This window comes from Mirounga angustirostris, unplaced genomic scaffold, assembly GCF_029215605.1.
Source record: "Mirounga angustirostris isolate CCGP_5_RB_7025 unplaced genomic scaffold, mMirAng1.0.hap1 SCAF_7, whole genome shotgun sequence".
NCBI lineage: Eukaryota > Metazoa > Chordata > Mammalia > Carnivora > Phocidae > Mirounga > Mirounga angustirostris.
This window is the reverse complement of record NW_026991715.1, coordinates 56,783,381-56,803,340: the sequence shown is the minus strand read 5'-3', so window position 1 is coordinate 56,803,340 and position 19,960 is coordinate 56,783,381. Positions and strand designations below refer to the sequence as shown.

At 37.7% G+C, this 19,960-nt stretch overlaps 3 protein-coding genes across 8 annotated transcripts in view; 2 read left to right on the top strand and 1 right to left on the bottom strand.

Moving 5' to 3' along the window:
- Window positions 1–10,165, top strand: part of FAM169A (family with sequence similarity 169 member A) — a 61,875-nt gene extending 51,710 nt beyond the window's left edge. The window contains exons 11-13 of the mRNA XM_045896570.3: window positions 1,078–1,234; window positions 4,667–4,870; window positions 5,998–10,165. Coding sequence (XP_045752526.1) covers window positions 1,078–1,234; window positions 4,667–4,870; window positions 5,998–6,546 — 910 coding nt within the window. The 3' untranslated portion in view covers window positions 6,547–10,165. The remainder of the gene's footprint in view (window positions 1–1,077; window positions 1,235–4,666; window positions 4,871–5,997) is intronic.
- A 761-nt stretch (window positions 10,166–10,926) lies between these two features.
- NSA2 (NSA2 ribosome biogenesis factor) lies at window positions 10,927–18,865 on the bottom strand. Its single transcript, XM_045896561.3, has 6 exons — window positions 18,669–18,865; window positions 16,962–17,149; window positions 16,719–16,869; window positions 14,661–14,840; window positions 12,438–12,630; window positions 10,927–11,170 (listed from the first exon to the last, which is right to left on the bottom strand). The coding sequence occupies exons 1-6, from the start codon at window positions 18,669–18,671 to the stop codon at window positions 11,103–11,105; spliced, it is 783 nt and encodes a 260-aa protein (XP_045752517.1). The 5' UTR covers window positions 18,672–18,865; the 3' UTR covers window positions 10,927–11,102.
- A 60-nt stretch (window positions 18,866–18,925) lies between these two features.
- Window positions 18,926–19,960, top strand: part of GFM2 (GTP dependent ribosome recycling factor mitochondrial 2) — a 60,109-nt gene continuing 59,074 nt past the window's right edge. For 2 of the 6 annotated variants that reach the window (XM_045896528.3, XM_045896501.3), the window contains exon 1: window positions 18,926–19,090. The gene's annotated coding sequence lies outside the window, so the exon portion shown is untranslated. The other 4 variants (XM_064596244.1, XM_054512424.2, XM_045896519.3 and 1 more) reach the window with 3 other exon arrangements.

Here is a 19,960-nt window from a genome sequence, read left to right as displayed (position 1 = left end):
ATCAAAGTATTTGGCAATATGATGAGCAAGACGACCTCCGTTGCCTGGTGGATGAGGCCCAGCAAGATAACTCATGCAGGGGGGAGCAAGTAGCCATACTGTGAGCAGCCCTATGAGGAGGTACCCTGTGGCAACAGTCCCCAAGGAATTGGGTCCTCAATCTACTAGCCTGCATGAAGAGCTGAATGCTGCCAGCAACCACATGAGTGAGGGCTTGGGATGGTTGCAGGGAGCACTGCCAATCGGACCTTCAGACGAGACTGCATCCCCAGTAGCTGGGTTGATTGCAGCTCCATGAGACCTTGAGCCAGAGGTCCCTAGCTAAGCCACACCTGGATTCCTAACCCACAGAAACAAGATAATAAATGTTTGATGATTTCAGGTGTTAAAAAATATAGATATATATGAGGGTCTGGTCATGTTAGGCTTTGTAAGGAGATACACTTTATTCTCTAAGCTTTAGAGAACCATCAGAATTTTCTGAGCTCGACTGTCACAGGTACAGATGGGTATATATAAACAGAGCTCTCACAGCTTTACTAAAAAATGTATGTACTGCAAGTTCAAAGATGAGTTGGGACAAAGTTATGGTGGTCCAGAGAGAATTGGGGCCTGGAGGGGGGCCATAAATGGAAACAGAAAATTAGGGATGTTTGAAAGGCATTTTGGAGGTAGAACAAAACTATCATTTATTGTCCAAACTGATATCTTTGAGAATGAAAGGGGCATTATTAGTGACTATGGCAACGCTGGGACAAAAGCTATGAACTGGACTGTCTCAGGTAAATTGGGATGTGTGTTCATTCTAATAGAATGAGAGCCAATGAGATACGGTTAGAGTAAAAGAAGAGTCTAGCTTACATGTTTGAGGAGATGTGTGTTACTACTCAAACTAGAGAACAAGGTAGGAAAGAGGACAAGTTTGTAAGAAGAGGAGATTGGTTTTGGACCTGTAAGATTAGAACTTGTTGACCGAACAACACTTGGTGGATTCTCTAAAGTGTTACTTTATTAACACAATCCTAAAATTTTATATTCATCCTTAATAAAACAAGTAAGAGTGGTTTTCTTTCCTAGATTGGAATCTACTGCACGCACATCAGAGAGCTCAGAAGAATTCCTGGAAGAAGAACCTGAACAAAGTGTGATTGAATTTGAGGACGAAAGTAGTGATAAGGATGCTCGGCCTGCACCAGAAACCCAACCACGTGTGGAAAAGCAAGATGGTGAAAAGGTATGAGATCCCACTTATTAAATAAAGTAATTGAAAGTAAACTAAATTTTAACTTTCTTACTCATAAATTGTTAGAAAATCTGGTGATCTATTTTAGAGTCACAGTAGAAATTGTGTTTAATGCTAAAAAGCATATGTCTATACTGCCAAGGTCAGATACTGGAGGTGGGGAGAGGATAAAGTTATAAGTATCATTTCGTGTAAGTATCATTTCGTGTTTCAAACTGAATTTTTAAAAGTTTGACTTACAGCAAAGGTAAAATTGAGGATGTTTAGGTAACCTAGTAAGATCCCTCTGTATATTAAAATATAAATTAATTTGAGAGAGTAAACATACTTAAGTGACAAATTATATGACTATGAGGTATATCTTATAGAACCAGTTAGAATGCCATTAGGTCAATAAGGCCTCATTTGCACCTGTATCTTGGTTAGAAGGATAAAACTCATCATTCAAAATATATATTTGATTATAATTGATTACATATTCCTGGAAAAATAACTAAATTCTTTTTTTTTTTTTTTTAAACAGTAGAAAACAAATGGGAAAATCCTTCGTGACCAAGTAAATTCTTTATTTGGCCTGATTTCTGCAGCTCTTCCAGTATTTGTCCTTACCTTTTTTTCTTCCTCTTTTTCTTTAGTGTCTTCCATCTTTGGCTCTCTAGAGAGTCCTTATTTCTTCTGCCCTAGGTGCTTAAGATTCTTTAAAAGTTTTTTACATGTTTGCCAAGTCCAGCCAGCATCTGAACAAGTGAAACTACATTATCAACTTTACTTTCTTAACTTATTCTATAATATCTTTTTTTTAAAATTTTATTGATTTATTTGAGAGAGAGAATGAGACAGAGAGAGAGAGAGCATGAGAGGGGGGAGGATCAGAGGGAGAAGCAGACTTCCTGCTGAGCAGGGAGTCCGATGCGGGACTCGATCCCGGGACTCCAGGATCATGACCTGAGCTGAAGGCAGTCGCTTAACCAACTGAGCCACCCAGGCGCCCCTTAACTTATTCTAGTTTAGCTCCTGCTTTCTCTATTTCATGGAACTATTTTTTTTTTTTCAAGATTTTTTTTTTTTTTGATAGAGACACAGTGAGAGAGGGAACACAAGCAGGGAGTGGGAGAGGGAGAAGCAGGCTTCCTACTGAGCAGAGAGCCTGATGCAGGGCTCGATCCCAGGACCCTGGGATCATGACCCGAGCTGAAGGCAAACGCTTAGCGACTAAGCCACCCAGGTGACCCGAAACTGCATTTTTTTTTTTTTTTAAGATTTTATTTATTTATTTAATTGACAGGGAGAGAGAGAGACAGTGTGAGAGGGAACACAAGCACGGGGAGTGGGAGAGGAAGAAGCAGGCTTCCGGCTGAGCAGAGAGCCCAATGCAGGGCTCGATCCCAGGACCCTGGGATCATGACCTGAGCTGAAGGCAGTCGCTTAACCAACTGAGCCACCCAGGCGCCCCCCAAAACTGCATTTTTTTTTTTTTAAAGATTTTTATTTATTTATTTGACAGAGAGAGAGAGATAGCGAGAGCAGGAACACAAGCAGGGGGAGTGCGAGAGGGAGAAGCAGGCTTCCCGCTGAGCAGGGAGCCCGATGTGGGACTCGATCCCAGGACCCTGGGATCATGACCTGAGCTGAAGGCAGACGCTTAATGACTGAGCCACCCAGGCGTCCCGAAATTGCATTTTTAAGTGGCATTTTTTTCTTGTAAAAAATTTGGACAGCAAAGCACATGTTTAAAAATGTGCCTCCAGACATTTATGGGAATATATATTTGTTATTTTTCTTTTAAAAACTTAAGATTATGCTGTATGTACTTCATGTAATGGGTTTCATTTGTCCAGCAATACATTGAGCACATACTCTTGTAGGGCACCAGTGACACTTGAATCCACTTCCAGTGGTTTTCATCACCTAGATTGACTACTGTGTCTTCCTTAATATTCTCTAGGCCCTTATAACGTAAGCTTTATAACACCACTGTATTTTGGTTTCTTGGTTTTCCTTTCTGAAGTTTTGTTTTTGTTTTATTTATTATTTGACTGTTGTGCTTCCTCCTTTTTCCCCTTTATTTGTGGACATTCTAGAAGACTCAGTTCTTGACTTTCTGCTCTTGGTTCATGTTCTCTCTATGAAAATGTACCAGTCTAATGGTTGAACTCTCATTTCTGTGGGGATGACCAGTAACTCCAGACTGTGAATATTGATTGAGACTGTAATGCCACAGTATTACTTGTCTTCTGAATATTCTATGTAGACAGATGTATTTTATCATCTTAAATTCAACATAATCTCTATTCTTTATCACTTCTGTATTGAGCCTTTTTTTCCTGTTTTTCTTTTTTTTTTAATCTTCTATTTCCAAACGTAAAACTTGAAGGACAGGTTTTTCTCATCTGTTGCTTCTCACTTTTAGTTAATTACCAACATTCTGTTTTTTTTTTAAACTTTTGCTGTTTTTCTCACTTTCTTCCTTTCAGCATTTTTTCCTACCCTAGTTGATCCTTTCATGAGCTTTATCATAATTACCTTCTGTATGCAGTCTACTTTCTGTATACTCTTTGGCCAGATAAATTTTTCTAAGTCCCTGATTTCCCTATCCCTGTGACTTTAGGGATCCTACATAATCCATACCAACCTATTTCTGAGCCCTTGAGTGCATCATTTTATAATTTTTGTAATGGTAATAAAATGTCCTCTATTAGAATGTCACTAAGATCCATTAGAACTATTAAACATTAAATAGAAGTATTTTACATTGATAAACATTGGCAGAAGAGTTTCAGAATTGGAAGGTTTGTGTTATCAGCTCACTGATATTTCCATATTTAATGTGATAGAAGGAGTAGGATTGTTCAAAAAATGACCCAAAGTTGACTGGACAGTGAGCTAATTGAGACTGAGGCCTTTCTTCTTCTAGCAAGAAGCTGTATCCAAACTCAGCTTCCCACAAGCCTGGCAGTGCTTCCTCCCCCTGGCAGGGTAACCCGTAACTTCCCACAGGCCCCAAGGATTCCAAGTGCTGGTCAGCTGGTGTTCTAGAAAGAGCTGGCCTCAAATCTAGTCTCTGGTGCCTTTTTACTGAAAAGGTTCCACTCCTGATGGCCCTATAGGGAAGAATAAGAAGGGGACAGGGTGTCTTCACTGCATCTCAGACCTGTACTGCGTCTACAGAGCATCATGGTCTTTTGCTGTCTCCACGAGAACAGAGAGAGTTTGGGTTACTTGTGCGTTCTTTTCTTTTACTGACCCTGCCTGAAAAATTTCCTCTTTTCTCAGTAAAACTGTTCTTAACTCATGCCCTGCAATGTGGTAGACTTTATCTTGAGACCTGGTGCATGACAGGTGGAGACGGAGAATGGATCCACCTTGCATGACAAATAAGTTAGCTTATAATTGTGTCCTTACTTTTTCCCCCCAATGATGTAGGAATCTGAATTAGAGCCTATGAATGGTGAGATAATGGATGATACTCTTAAAACCTCACTTATAACTGAAGAGGAGGACTCCACCAGTGAAGTTTTAGATGAAGAAATAAAATTGCAATCTCTTAATTCCAGCGAAGACTCTACCACTCTTGTTCCACTGGTGGTAGAATCTTCAAAACCCCCTGACACTGTTGCACAGGATAAGGTAAGAGGGAAATAACTTAATTTTTTATAGTCAAACTGTTCCAGTGTTGGTGACATGGAAGGGGCAATATAGTATATATATTTTCCTCCCCCTTAATATATATATATATAGTCTTTCAGGAAAATTAATTCTACATTAATTGCTATGCTTAGATTAGGTATTCTAAGAAAATGTAATCAGCAATATTCCATAAATTCACATCTTTGTAACCTATAATACATACCTGATTTCTGGTAACAAAACGAGTTTTATTTTGTAGATTTAGAGAAATGCTTAGACAAATAGATAAAGCATTATTTATCAGATACTTGAATACCTATTGCTTACATAGTCTATGACAAATACAGTCAGTGTAATTTGCTTTAATTGCGGAGACAGATTAGATTAATGGGAAAAATCTGATAGAGTATTTTTTAAAGAAATTTTTACTTTTTTTTTTTTTTAAAGATTTTATTTATTTATTTGAGAGAGAGAGAATGAGAGAGAGCACATGAGAGTGGCGAGGGTCAGAGGGAGAAGCAGACTCCCTGCCGAGCAGGGAGCCCGATGCGGGACTCGATCCCGGGACTCCAGGATCATGACCTGAGCCGAAGGCAGTCGCTTAACCAAGTGAGCCACCCAGGCGCCCCAAGAAATTTTTACTTTCAAATATTCCAATTTAAGGCTAAAAACATTGTATAGCATTATTTTATTAGTGTCTCAAATAATTAAATGAATAAAATCTCCATTGCCCTTACCTATCATCTAATGAAATTGTAGTCAAACTTAGTGGGGTGGCACATTGTCAAGCCCCAAAGGACTCTTGGTTCTGGCTCCAGTAATACCAAGAAATTAAAAACGTTTAGTTGATTCATGGTTTTAAAGAACCTTGGTAAAGAAGTTTAAAATGTCCTAAGTACTTTTTGAGGTAAAATAATTACTTTTATTATATCTTTAAAGCAAGAACCAGGTTATCATGTAAGACAGTTTTGAAATAATTGACTTGTATTCAGAATATGTACACCTGATTAACGAAAGTAATGAGTACCGAATTCTTGAAAATGCAGTTCATTGTCATTGCATATTAGTGTGTAATTTATATAAGAAGTATACTGCGAAAGTTTGTTCACCAGGTTTTTTATTTTTAGACCTCACATATAACTGACTCAGAAATGTTGCTGGACGAAGGCCCATCTGATGAAAAGGGGCACACTGAAGAGAAACTGCCACTAGTTTCAAGAAAGAAAGCACATTTTGGGAGTTCAGACAATGTTGCTACTATCCCAAATGAAGAACGATCTGACAGTGGTTTTCCAAACTCTGTGATAGCTGAATTTTCTGAGGAATCAATCTCTGAAAATTTATCACCCAACACTACTTCTTCATTGGAAGACCAGGGTGACGAGGGGGTACCTGAGCCCCAGGAAACGTCTACAGCTCTTTCTCAGAGCTCTTTGATAGAAGTTGAACTTGAAGATGTGCCATTTTCACAGAACGCGGGACAGAAGAACCAGTCAGAGGAGCAGTCTGAAGCATCTTCTGAGCAACTGGATCAGTTTACGCAGTCAACAGAAAAAACGGTGGATAGCAGCTCAGAGGAAATAGAAGTGGAAGTGCCTGTGGTAGACAGGCGGAATTTAAGAAGAAAGGCCAAAGGGCATAAAGGACCTGCTAAGAAGAAAGCCAAGCTGACATGAATGAAGAAGATACGCAGATGATAAATCCTCTTTGTAACATTATTGTTTTTAAAATATGGTGATTAATAAATGGCATGGGGCACAGGGCAAAAATTGCAAAATTTCACTTTGAACTTATTTATGATGCCGGTTTTCCGTCCCCCTTAGGACCTGGGATTCACCATTCTTTTTAATTTTTCAGGCTATTTTGTGTAAATACAATTTTTTTTATTTTTATTAAACCATGTTTCGACTTTGGGAAACCAGATCATACTATATTTTCTTTAGCAATTGGGGACATCTGACCATTAAAATTTTAGAAAATATAAATTAAACTGAAAGTAGTAGGCTTTACATTACTTGTAAGGATCACAGAAATCTTTTATACTATGGATTTTAATAGTAAACTTGGTGAGGGTTCTAGAAGTTTTATCTTAAAAATCAAAACTAATCATTTTTTAAAATGTAGGCATGTCTAAACAAAAATGTCAGTAAATGAAAATATACTTCAACTAAATGAGAGCACAAATAAAAATTTATGGTGAAAGGTTTATGAAGATAGTATTTTGGCCTCTTAATTCTTAGTTGTGTAGATGCAGTCTCTTCCTTGGACTTCAGTGTCTGAGGAAAGGTATAAAATCTGTTTCCACCTCAGTCTTTATAACATCTAATATTTACGGTACTGCTAGGGATTTAACTCTGGCATGTAGGCACTAATTATAAAATATCATTTGAAGCTGGGGACTATTCGTTTTGTCCTCATCCAATTAACATGTATACTTCAGAAGTGTGAGAACCCTTCCTAAGGCTTCTCCTCAATCCTGTCACTGCCTTTACTCTAGAAATCAGATATTCTCCTCAGCTTTCATCCACTTCCCTAACTCAGAGTGATTCCTGCCAAAAGATCTGCTGCCTGTCTGCCAGCTTATGCCCTTGGCATCCGTATCTGGGTAGGTTTGGACTGTGCCCCCACAATCTTAGATCTAGACGGCAGGAATGAATCTGCTCAAGGAGCTATATAGTTCAAAGAGCTTAGCTCAAATTGGAGGCTTTGGTTGTTGCTCTGGTCTTGCTCACTTGTTCTGTGAGGACAGGTTACAAGCTAGCCTATGTGTATACATTGTGGTACTAGGCCTTTGCCTAGGAAAACTTAAATTCTCTTGTTAATTTTTATATAGTAATTTATTTAAAAATGAACAAAATGGTTATTCTTAGAATCCAAAGAGAATCTTAAAACAGTCCTACTCTTTGGAAGTATTGTGTGTACTCAGATTTGCAGTTAATTTGGAGAATCCTTTGAGACCATTAAGATTGTTTTTAAAACAGCTTGGTCCTTATAATGAAAGAACCACGTTATGACTTTGTGTCATTATTTGAGGTGCTAAGGATTGATGTCAAAGGTTTATCCAGTCTACAGTCAGGTGATGTCATTAAATTTTATTTTGGAATGTTGATATTTTAGGTCTAATAAGCTAAGTTAAAATGTTTAAGCAGGCAAAACAGCAAACCCTCCTATTCATGTAAAATTTTGAATACTTGTATCCCCTACATTTTCCTTAATTATTGGTCAGAGGCAAGCCAGATGATTTCACTCCAAGTGAAAATTAAAGCACTTTGGCCATTTGTTTTCTCAACAAATGCTGATTAATTGAAAAAATAAATATGACTGGTACATCTATCACATTTATGCTGTTTTATAGATTTTGTGAGAAACTTTACTATCACAATTAGGGAAATAAAGATATGAGGATTTAGTAAATTCTTAACCTTTCCATTTTTAATTTAAAATAGATTTAAAAACCTAATACTTAGATATTTTACTTTTTTACTTGGATTGTTCACTGTTCTCTTGAGAATACTTTCTTTAAAAGGGTGTAGTTTAAGACTGAGGTCACTGACAACTCTCGATATGTGAATATAGTTGCTGAGTTCACAAAACATGTTTAGTTATTCATATATAATAGGACTAACAGTATAAACTCGTAATTGTTAAACTTCTTTGGTTTATTCTTAAAACAGCAAGAGCATTTTAAGCAGTTTCAGAACTTTATGCTTAGCATACAAGAAAACTTTTATTACGTATTATCTCTGACCGAAAATGTTATTTTGGGGGTTTGTAGATGGTAGAGAAAGCTAGGTAACATAGAAAAACCTTACTTTCATGTTCAGTAACACGTTCATGTTCAGTAATGAGTTCTGTACTCAATGAGTATAGAATTTATAACAAAACTTATCCTCAATAAGGAATCTAAATAAAACTAATCAGATACTTAGTTTTTTGCAAGGCATTAGAAAAACTTGAGAATTATAGAGACTGAAATCGGATTTCAGCCAGCCAGTCTAGTTATTGAGTGTCTAGTCACATTCTATAGTCCTTTGTGAACTGCTTTTTTCTGTTTAGAAGTTTTATTTCTGGAAAAGGATTTCACTTCAGTTTGTGTAAATATGTGTATATTTCCTTGTGTAATATAAAACAGATATTAACAAAATTTTAGTTCTTTCAAGTTTAAATTATCCAATTGCTAGACATCACAGAAATATATTTAACAATTTATTATAAAGCTCCTCTAAACTTTTAAAGATGAGAGGATCTATTATGATTTTTTATAAAATCAAATAGCATGACAGAATGTCAGTCTTCTACTTAAAATGTCTATATTCACTGTGTTTCCATTCACTGCAAAGAATAAATATGGCAAGGATAACACTACTAGTGGTTAACGGTTCACTTTTAGCTGACCAGAACACTACCTAAAATTGTTTCAGTGACTTTAGAAAGTATCTTGAAGGTTTATGATTACATCAAATTGAGTCTTTACCTAGTATCTAAATATCTGCTCTTATGTACTGCTTTACCCTTAGGGATTACCTTCTAAGGTTTGGTCACACCAGCAAACTGATACAGATCTTGATGTAAATACAGAATTTATACTAACACTCATCTGTGTAACAGCATTTTAGAAATTTCTGCTTTGTATGTCCACTAGTAGCTAATCTGGTGTTTAAAGTCCAGTCTTTCATGGATGTGATTAGTTACAAATGTTATGCTTCTGTTGGCATACTTAATATAAAGCTTTCTTTGTAGAAGATACTTAATTTGCTTATTTTGGGTTCTAAAAAATAAGCAGACTGAGTTCTGTGGGATTATGCTTACCTCTATTTTTTTTCACCTTCCAAATCTTAGTCATTCACACATTCCCCATTTCTATTAGTGGCAAAATCAGTTGTTAAAATATAATTGTAAGAAAGGTTCAGCTTCCTGTCATCCTGAAGTAATTGTATCATACTGGATAGTCATTCCCAAGGAACTAGCCTTTCTTAAGTGTGTATGTGTTCTAAAACTTCTAGGTTTATAGAACTTAGAAAAGATGTTACGTTATTCAGAATAAAGTCTTATACTGAGGTACTCAAGTTTGTTTTCTTGGTAGGTTTTTTTTCCTTTTTTTAAGTTTAAAAAGTATGTTTTGTGATTGTTTCTTGGCCTGTGTTTTGATATTCTTTCCCTTTTCCCTACTTTAATTGACGAAGATGTGTTTAGATATTGAATTTGTTTAGACATTAAATGATTTTGTTAAAGGCACAATTAATCACATTGGTTGTACTTTCAAGACAGACTTTAAAAATAAACAATTTAAAACCATTAATGTGATTATAGATTAATACTATGGACGCCTTAAAGCTCAAAGCTACAAACATAATTCAAATCAAAAAAGTGCTTTGACCAAGTTAAAAGCCTAAAACATGACCTTTTTTATATTATCCAAGTAACTGCAAACAAATTTCTTTTTAAGGGCATCAGTGCATTCTTTTTCTTTTTAGTAAAACAATTTTACCTGGAATTACTTAAATTTGTAACCATCCTAAAAATATGAAAGCACAAACATTTTGGTGTATTTTTTTCTATATATGTTTGGAGTAAAAATACAGTTCCAAGTATTACTATACATGATTGAGAGGAAAAAAATGTTTAAAGTATGAATTCACCAACTTACTGTATGTGAAGACATAAAGGTGAAAAGATTTGTCTAAATCCTTCTGAACTCCATAGTGTAGTGTGCCTTCTCTCTTCTGTACTTCTAGTAGAGTATAAATACTTTATATAAACAAATGCTATCATGTGTTAATGCGACATTTCTTAGGATTAATGAAAATGAGGTGGAAGAAACTTCCAAGTAAGGTCTCATTTCGTAGTTTAGGCTCTATATTAAAGTGTGCACAGACCTTTATGATAAAAGGTGTTTTCAACTTTTCAACTACACTGGTTTTTCCAGTAACAACAGGTCTGCATTGCTGAGTATCCACTAAATGCAGATATGGACCAAGATATTTCTATAATTGCTTTTTTAAATTACTCAAACTTATGAACATCCAAATGCTAAAAAGACTCAAAAATAAAGACCATTTATTTTAATAAATGTCTATTTTAATGTTTTTCACAACAGAATAAATACTTCTCTTGATGACTGCAGATACGTAAGGCTGTTTGGTAGTATTCAGAACCACCACAGTAATGGTGGTCTTCCTGATCGGTGTGTAATCTTAAGTAATTATAAGGAGTTACTTCTCTGAAACTGCTGTCAAACCAGCAGGACTGCATTTATGCATCCATCATTTTCAGGGTTGTTGGTAACCTGGGCATATTTGCCTGAGGAAAACAAAATGGGAAAAGGAGGGATGTTAATGCTGATAAAAATTAACTTTGCCCAAAATATTTCTAATCATCACTTTTAAGAAAGAAAAAAAATAGATAGTAGGATCAATGAGATTTTAGAAATCACTCAAAATCAAACGAGTTCTGGAAACAATTTTTATATACTGTTTTAATACTTTTTACAATTGGTGGTCAGCTCCATTCTGTTACTAGGTTGTATTTAACAAGCCTTTGTGGATTGACCTGAGCATTGCTGCTTGTCCACATACTTAACTAGAAAATGCAACAAGTTTTAATTTTCAAATTAATTTAACCTATTTTATTTTTTTTAAGATTTTTTATTTGACAGAGAAAGACACAGTGAGAGAGGGAACACAAACGGATAGTGGGAGAGGGAGAAGCAGGCTTCCCGCCGAGCAGGGAGCCCGATGCGGGGCTCGATTCCAGGACCCTGGGATCATGACCTGAGCCGAAGGCAGATGCTTAACGTCTGAGCCACCCAGGCGCCCCTAACCTATTTTAAAATTGAGTTCAGCCAATATGAAGTATGAGTTAATGACTCATATGAAGACTCAATCAAGAAGTTAGAGTGTATTCTTCAATTTTAGAGAACATTAAAGTTTAGAAATACCTGATCACTAAAAGCAGAAAACTAAGAAAACGAAGAATTAAAATTGCTGCATGACATCTTTTATTTTTAATTACTACTGAAACTGTGTGGCTATGTGTTTGATAGGTCTCCCTTCCTCTGCTCATGGTTAATTTATTGTATTTTCTTTCAGTATATTTTGATTATAACTCACTTCCCATCTGCTTCCCTCCTAATTAGTGCCTTTATTTTTTTTAGATTTTTTTATTTATTTGACAGAGTGAGCGCGAGCACAAGCAGGGGAGTCGGGTAGGGAGAAGCAGGCTCCCCACCGAGCAGGGAGCCCGACGCGGGGCTCGATCCCAGGACCCCGGGATCATGACCTGAGCCAAAGGCAGACACTTCACCAACTGAGCCACCCAGGTCCCCCTAATTAATGCCTTTTAAAGCAGTCCTAAATTCTAATAATACAGTACACTTTGTATAACTGAAACCAGTAATCTAAGTTAAAAAGAATCACATTCACAACTACTTTGCAAAGATTTAAATCTGATTTACACCATTTTAGCTTAATCTAGCTCTTCTGCATTAAAATTTGCTATGTACTTTCCTATCAACTTGCAAACTTCAATTTTAGGATTGTGTAGCAGCAGTAGTCAAAAATTTACTTACCCCAAATAACTTTGCCTCCTTGTGTCACAAGGCCCAGCTCACTCACGTTCACCTCAATTACAGTGCCTTTGGTAATAACACCCAAAGTTGTATATAGCGGGGATGAAGGATTCTTTTTTACACCAAGTATTGGCAGGCAAAAGGTGGCTTTCAGTTCAGGATGTGTTACATGGGCCTTTTTGAAACGTAAGCCCTAGTAAATCAAACACAAAAATGTTACGAGTCTAAAATGTTAAGAACGATGAGCAATGATCCTTTTTGCTTTTCCAATTGTCTTCCAAATCAAACCCATGGATGAACAATGTCAAAATCTTAAGGCATCAAATACTTCTAATTCTACAGACTAAAAACCTGATAAATGCGTGGGGGAAAAACCCCAAACACATATTCCTGATGTTTTCAGCACGGAGTGTTAACTTACCAACATACTCAAGATTTTCCTCTGTTACCTACATTTTCTGAGGACTGGCTGCATGCCAGGCACTATGATGGAGCATACAAATAGCTTATTTAAGCATGATAACTTTACAACTCCTCCCCCATTTTTTTAAATAAGACAAAGATTGGCAGGTGAAATGACTTGTTCCTGGGTTGAATGGTGTGGATGCAATTAAACTTAACTATCTTGATTTTAAGTCTATAGACCTCAGCTGTTTTACATGATGAAAAAGGAGGGTGGACTGTCAGCTTTTCATTGATGGTAAAACTGGTCAAAGACTGGAGAAAGCCCAGAGAGGGGCTTTCTCTGTTAGACTGGAGTCATCTCGTCACCTAGATACGGCCTTTTGGGGTGTAGCACTTCAGAAGCCACAACACTATACAGTCTCCTAAATTTGGTTTTTGCCTGTATGGGGGTAGACGGTAGTGATACTGAAGTTCTTAGTAATGGACTCAATGAATTTTGTAATAAACTTACACAGCTGGGGATGCCATCTGACTAATGCACAATGAGATTTACCTGCCAAGCTACGAAAGCCTAGAACAGCATGATTAGTATATTCTCTCCCTATAGAACTGTTACCAAACTGTATTTAGAAGATTAGGAATATGAAATCAAAACAAGGGAGTCCATGATACAATCCAGAGATGGGTGAAGATTCTGTAAATGGGACAGTGGACACTTGAGGTTTTGCAGGCCATATTGTCTCTCCTACAACTACTCTAAGTCTGTAGAAAAAACCAGCCATAGACAACACGTAAATGAAAGGGCATGGCTGTGTTCCAACAGAACTTCATTTACAGAAAAAGGCTACTTGACAACATTTTAATCCATTAAAAGTTATTCCCCAGGTTGAGCACTAGGGTAACGCTGCCAACTTTCCTCTGATTGCTTTTCCAAGCAGGCTGGATTTCCAGTGAGGAGAGCAATTCAGTCTGTTTAAAGGACTGTGCAAAAAATACATAGCTGACCCTGGAACACAGGTTTGAACTGCACAGGTCCACTTACATGCAGATTTTTTCAATATAGTACAGTACTATATATTTATTTTCTTTTAGGATTTCCTTAACCTTTTCTCTCGCTTTAAGAATACAATATATAATACACATAACATACAAAATATGTATTAATTGACCGTTTATGTTATCAGTAAGGCTTCCAGGCAACAGTAGGTTATTAGTTTAGCTTTTGGGGAGTCAAAAGTTCAATGTGGATTTTGGGCTGTGCAGGGGGTGGGCACCCCCCAACCCGAGCTGCTGAAGGGTCAACCAAATGTTCAGTTACATTTGGGAAAGGGGAGAATGGTTTTGCCCATCCAGGTTGTCTATAGAAATTAAAGTTCTACTTTTATAGTAAATTCTTTTTTCAGTGAGTACATAATGTTTTTAAATGCAATAAGATAATTTTCTTACTAAATGGGAATTGCTTATCTCAAAGAGAACAAGTGTCAGGCATATAGGTTACTTGTTGAATGAGTAAGAGAACATGTGGAAAACAAAGATTCTAATACGACATATTTTAAAAATCAGGATTCAGACACTGTCTGTAGTAAGAATTATTTTCATCTCCTGTCTCTTATGAGGCCAAAGACAAGATTCTTGACAGTGGTGAAAAACTGCTAAGCCATCTCTATCAATAACTAAAAAAAAAAAAAAAAAAAAAGCCTAAAAATGTCTTTCAATCTCTTTTCATACCAATTTTAGAAATTTCAGGAAATTGTACTCTCTATCCAATCTAACGTAGCAACTAACATTTAATCCATCCCACTTTTGCAAGGGACTTACCATTGGTCTAATGAATCTTTCATATTTAGGTGGTTTTCGAGTAAAGCCGTCTCCAACAAAGCAGACTTTAGTGACCATCCTCTTCCATGCTTTCTTCTTTCTCTTTCCTGTTCTAATAACTTTTAATACTTCTGTTTCTCCCTGGGCACGAACTTTGGGTAAAGGAACTTCCCATTTTCCCTAAAAATAGACCATAGTTAAAATTTATAATGTTTTAGTAAAAGGCAATGAGGATAAAAAATTTATGTTTTAGTTGTACAAAGTACTGGATTCAACTTTTTCCTAAACCAACAAGATTTTGGCTCCCATGTTTTCTAGAAGTCTGCACCGTCTCCTCAAAAGCCCCAAATTAATTGGTACTTAAGTTTCTTATCATGGATACATTAAATAAAATGGTTTGTGGGGCACCTGGGTGGCTCAGGTCATGATCCCAGGATCCTGGGATTGAGCCTCCCTGCTCAGCGGGGAGTCTGCTTCTCCCTCTCTATCTGCCCCTCCCCTTGCTCGTGCTCTCTCTCTGTCAAATAAGTAAAATCTTAAATAAATAAATAAGTAAAATGGTTTGCTTAAGCTAAAAACCTCAATGCCTTATTATGGATGAAAAATGTTCCACCTCTAATAAGGCAGTGATTTCTTGCAACAGTGTATGTGCTTACTACTAAATAGTGAATAGTGTAAAAGTGGAAGACTGTCTCCACCTCTTAATTTATCTCTGTATCTACCTTGAGTGGACTTTTAGATTATGTTACAAGTGGGACAAAATCATCGTCACATATTTTGAACCTCTGCAGAATGAAAATTCTATGAAAAATTGAAGGAATACAAGGTAGTACAAAGCATGTGATTATTAAGACAGCTTCTAGAAGCAATTCTACCACTCAATAGATAATGACAATGAAGAGTGATTTACAACCTCCTGAACTTCAGGCGTTTTATCTGTAAAATGAGGATGGGTTAAGTAGAATATCTCTAAAATTTCTTTGGGTGCTCAAGTTATACCATTCTAATTTTAAATAGTACACACCAAAATATAAGCAGTGTGGTTTGTTTTGTGTTTTTTAAAGATTTTATTTATTTGAGAGAGACAGAGAGCGAGTGGGGGAGAGGGAGAAGCAGACTCCCCACTGAGCAGGGAGCCCCCTGTGGGGCTTGATCCCAGAACTCTGGGATCATGACCTGAGCCGAAGGGAGACACTTAACCGACTGAGCCACCCAGGCGCCCCAAGCAGTGTTTTTTATTAAAGATTTTTAATTTATTTTTTGACAGAGACACAGCAAGAGAGGGAACACAAGCAGGGGGAGTGGGAGAGGGAGAAGCAGGCTCCCCGAAGAGCAGGGAGCCCAATGCGGGGCTAGATCCAGGACTCTGGGATCATGACCTGAGCCGAAGGCAGACGCTTAATGACTAAGCCACCCAGGCACCCTGGCAGTGTGTTTTTTAAAATCAAATTTGGAGACTGAACATTTCTGTTGCTATCTGGATTTCTGTCAACTTATCCATAGATGTTTAAAAATAGTATCTATGTCTATTTCTGTTTTTAGCAGGCTTTAACCTAATTTGACACCAAGCATAATTCAGTAGTAGTAAAAAAAAAAAAAAAAAAAGTTGAGTTTTTATTTAAGTCAGATGAGTTAGAGTGTTTTCCACTATTCTACTTTTTAGCAATTTTAGCAATATAGGGCAGCAAAAACAAGCAGTTGTATCTTTCTCCACAAGAGCAGAGCATTAGGAAGTGTCAAGTATAGGAAGCTGTTAAAATACTGAATTTGAGATTCATGCCTTACTAATTTTTTAAGTACTTTTTTTACACTAAAGATGTGTGGTATTCTAATAACTTTTTAAAAACCTATTGAATGCTAACATGTTCTTATGATGAGAAAGTAAATGTTTTATTACTTAAATATTTAATACAAAATGAACTTTACAAAGACTTTGATATCTAAATAATGGGAAGAGTAGCTGGACTTTATGTTTCCAATTAAACTGAAGAAAAAGGCTAATATTAAGTAATTCTCCTGAACAAAAAAGAAATAAAGACTTCAATTTTTATTTCTTACCGCTTTCTCTTTTCGTTTTTGTTTAATCATATTGGAAAGTACTTTGGCTCGGGACTGTCCCTCTCTGTCCAGTAGATACGCAGGTACTGCTCCTTGTGGAGTCTTTTCATCATTCTTTTGTTTGGTGTTTCTCTTTTCATGCATCTTGATACTACCAAGAAGGAAGAAGATTTAAGATTATCAGTTTTAAAAATTATCACTCAAAAGATGTTAACTTGTTACAATGAAGACATCACCACTTACGTCTTTTTCATTTGTATTTTCTCAGCATGGCGCTGTTTATGGTAGAGCTTAGCTTTCAGACCAATCATCTTTTTTGCCTTCTTTGAACGTTCATGAGCCTCTCGACCTTCTTTCTTTCTTTTTTTCTCATGGTAATCCAAACGATAGCCATATCGCTTCCGGTGTAACTCAATATATTCATTTTGTGGCTATAATGCAAGAATCATTAATTTTAAAAATTAACAGAATTATGCCACAAAAAGTACAGAAGACCTTATGTCATCCAAATGTTCACTTGCTTAAATAACTCTTGCGCTATTAAGCCTATTTTGCATGATATAAGTTGAATACATTTTGATCCTGAATGGTATGAAGCATCAGGATTTACATCTGTAATAATCTCAGTGAAATTTACTGTTCATTGAAGGGAACTGCCCAAAATCCACTGGACCACAAAAAGGATGACCTCATTCCAGGATCTCTCTTTTTTCCTGAACATCAGTAATCTGGTTTTTCAGTATCATCATCATCATTATTCATACTTTTTATTAATCTAAGTTTTACTGAAGTACAGTTTACATATGAAATGTGCCCTTTTTAGGTATAAGCGTACAGTTTTATGTTGACAAACTACAGTTTTGTAACCACCGCAATTAAGATAGAGAATACTTCCATCACCTCAGAAAATAACCTTGTATTGCTTTGAAGACAATCCTTTTTTCCACCTCCAATCTGTTATCTATCACTTTAGTTTTCCCTTTTTCATTGTGAAGAAGCGTATAGTATCTACCGTATGTAGCCTTTTGTGTCTAGCTTCTTTGACTTAACGCTTTCGAGATTCCCCCACGTGTCACATGTGTCAGTACTTCAATCCTTGTTATTGCCAAGTAGTATTCCATGTATGGATATACCACCATTCATCCTTCGACCGGTTCATGGATATTTGGGTTGTTTCCCATTTTTAGCAAATAAATACTGGCACAGAAGTCTTCTGTGTGGCCACATGCCAAACTATTTTGCATTTGACCAGCAAGGTATGGGATCCCTTTTTACTTTTTCAGTACCTGTTTTTTATCTTATAGGCCTTGTTTTATTTTAAACATGTGGCCACAGTCCATTTGTATTTTAAGACTGCAAAAATTAAATAATGATGCAAAGTCAACTCCAGCACAGAGAATAATGCCAAATAACAATCAACCAGGTACTATGTATCAGGTGTGGTGTTTTCAACTGATACAATAAACTTTGCAGAAACCATGAGGAAGGCATGTGGAATGCCATTTTGCAGAGAAAAAATTAGAGACATCGTAGAAAGAGAACGGATGTGGCAGTCAGATCTGTGCTTTAAGCCTGTCTCCGCAATTCTTCAGCTGCTTGGCCCGTGGCCGGGCCTGCCTTCAGTTTCCTCAGCAATAAAACGAAGTGGCAGCGGAAATAATGCCTATAGTATAGGGTTATTGCTAGGCTCTGGCACTGGCAGTACACAGCACGTGCTAAACCAGGAATTTAACAGAGTGAACCCTATCTCGCTCTAAAGCTTGTAGTCTGGCAAATACCCCAATCTGTGTCCACTAAGTGCATTTTTTTTTTCTCTCAACCGAGCCGACCCTCATTCCCTTCAGCAGTACCTCCCTTCCGCCTACCACCCCTCGCCTCCAGCCCCAGGGCCCCCAGGCCCCACCAACTCTGAAGCCCTACGATGAGAGTGCCCCCAAACTACCTCCTCACCATGGTGACGGCCGCAGAGCCGTCGAGTGCAGCTGCCTGGGAGCCAAGAAGCTCTCAATTTTCGGGTCTGCCAGACCCGCGAACTGACGCCACGCAAACCGCGACGGGAAAGAGAGTCCTAAAACGACCGACTCTGGAGAAAGCGCGACACATCGGTTCCGAACCTCTGTTCTTCACGTTTAGCTGGAGGGGCGGAAATTGCTGGCGGGCGGCATTTGAGTGTTGCACCGCCGGAAGTGGCGAAGTGCGGCGGCGGGAGGAGGTGGGTGAGAAGGGACCAAGTTCCTTCCCGGAGTTACCAGAGCGTTCGCCGAGGTAGTGTGTCGTGACGGGAGGACTTGCGGACTTTGGCGCAGCCTGCACCTGCGGCTCTCAACACCCGGCAGGAAGAAGCCGGCCTCCAGTATGCGACCTGGTGCCAGGTGGGTACCGGACCGCGCGGTGCGACTGCCTAGTGCCTGTGACCCTGCGGCGCGCCGAGCACCGTGCCCCCTTTAGGGAGGCAACAGCCAGCCACAGAGGAGGACGAAAGGGCCTCCCGAAGGCCTTAATCATCTTCCTAAGTCTTAGTTCGTGGAGTTGAGGCACTAAGGTGGGTTTGGGGTTTGAGGTTTTTCAAGGCTCCGTCTTCTGATGTGATTTATTTTCTTTAAAACCCTATTGCTACCCAGCATTTTCAGGTGCAGTAAATTACGTAATCTCTCTTCCTAGAATACGCTTCCCCCAGGTTTTGCTTCCTACACCTACTTGACGTCTTTAACTGTCATTTAAATGTCACTTGCTTAAGTGACTTTGCTTACAGTTATTGCCCAGTTCCCCTTTCCTGCGTAATTCTTCTCTACAGCACGTGTCACCGTAGGAGATGCTAAGTATTTTATTTATTCCTTTTGTTTATTATCTGTCTAGTGACCAGGATAGAGACGGTATGAGTGCAAGGATGTCTTTTGCTCACTACTTTTAACCCATTTACTAGGAGGCAGTGGTAGACACAGTAACAATAAATTCTTGCGGAGTAAATGAACTTCATTCTCATACTGATCCGGTAATGTGATAGATGGAAAGAAAGGTTCAGAGATTTTAAGTGATTTATCCAAGATCACAGAAGACTTGCGACTCCAGCAAGTCTTCTGGAAACTACTCAGGTCTTTGCCCACTTGACATTTCTATTACAATGAGAAGTTTATGGAAAGATTTAAAAAGACTTTTTATTGAAGTGTAAGATACACGCAAACAATGCATATTGTAGATAGATGCTTCAGTGGGTTTTCAAACTCTGACCACACCTAGTAAGC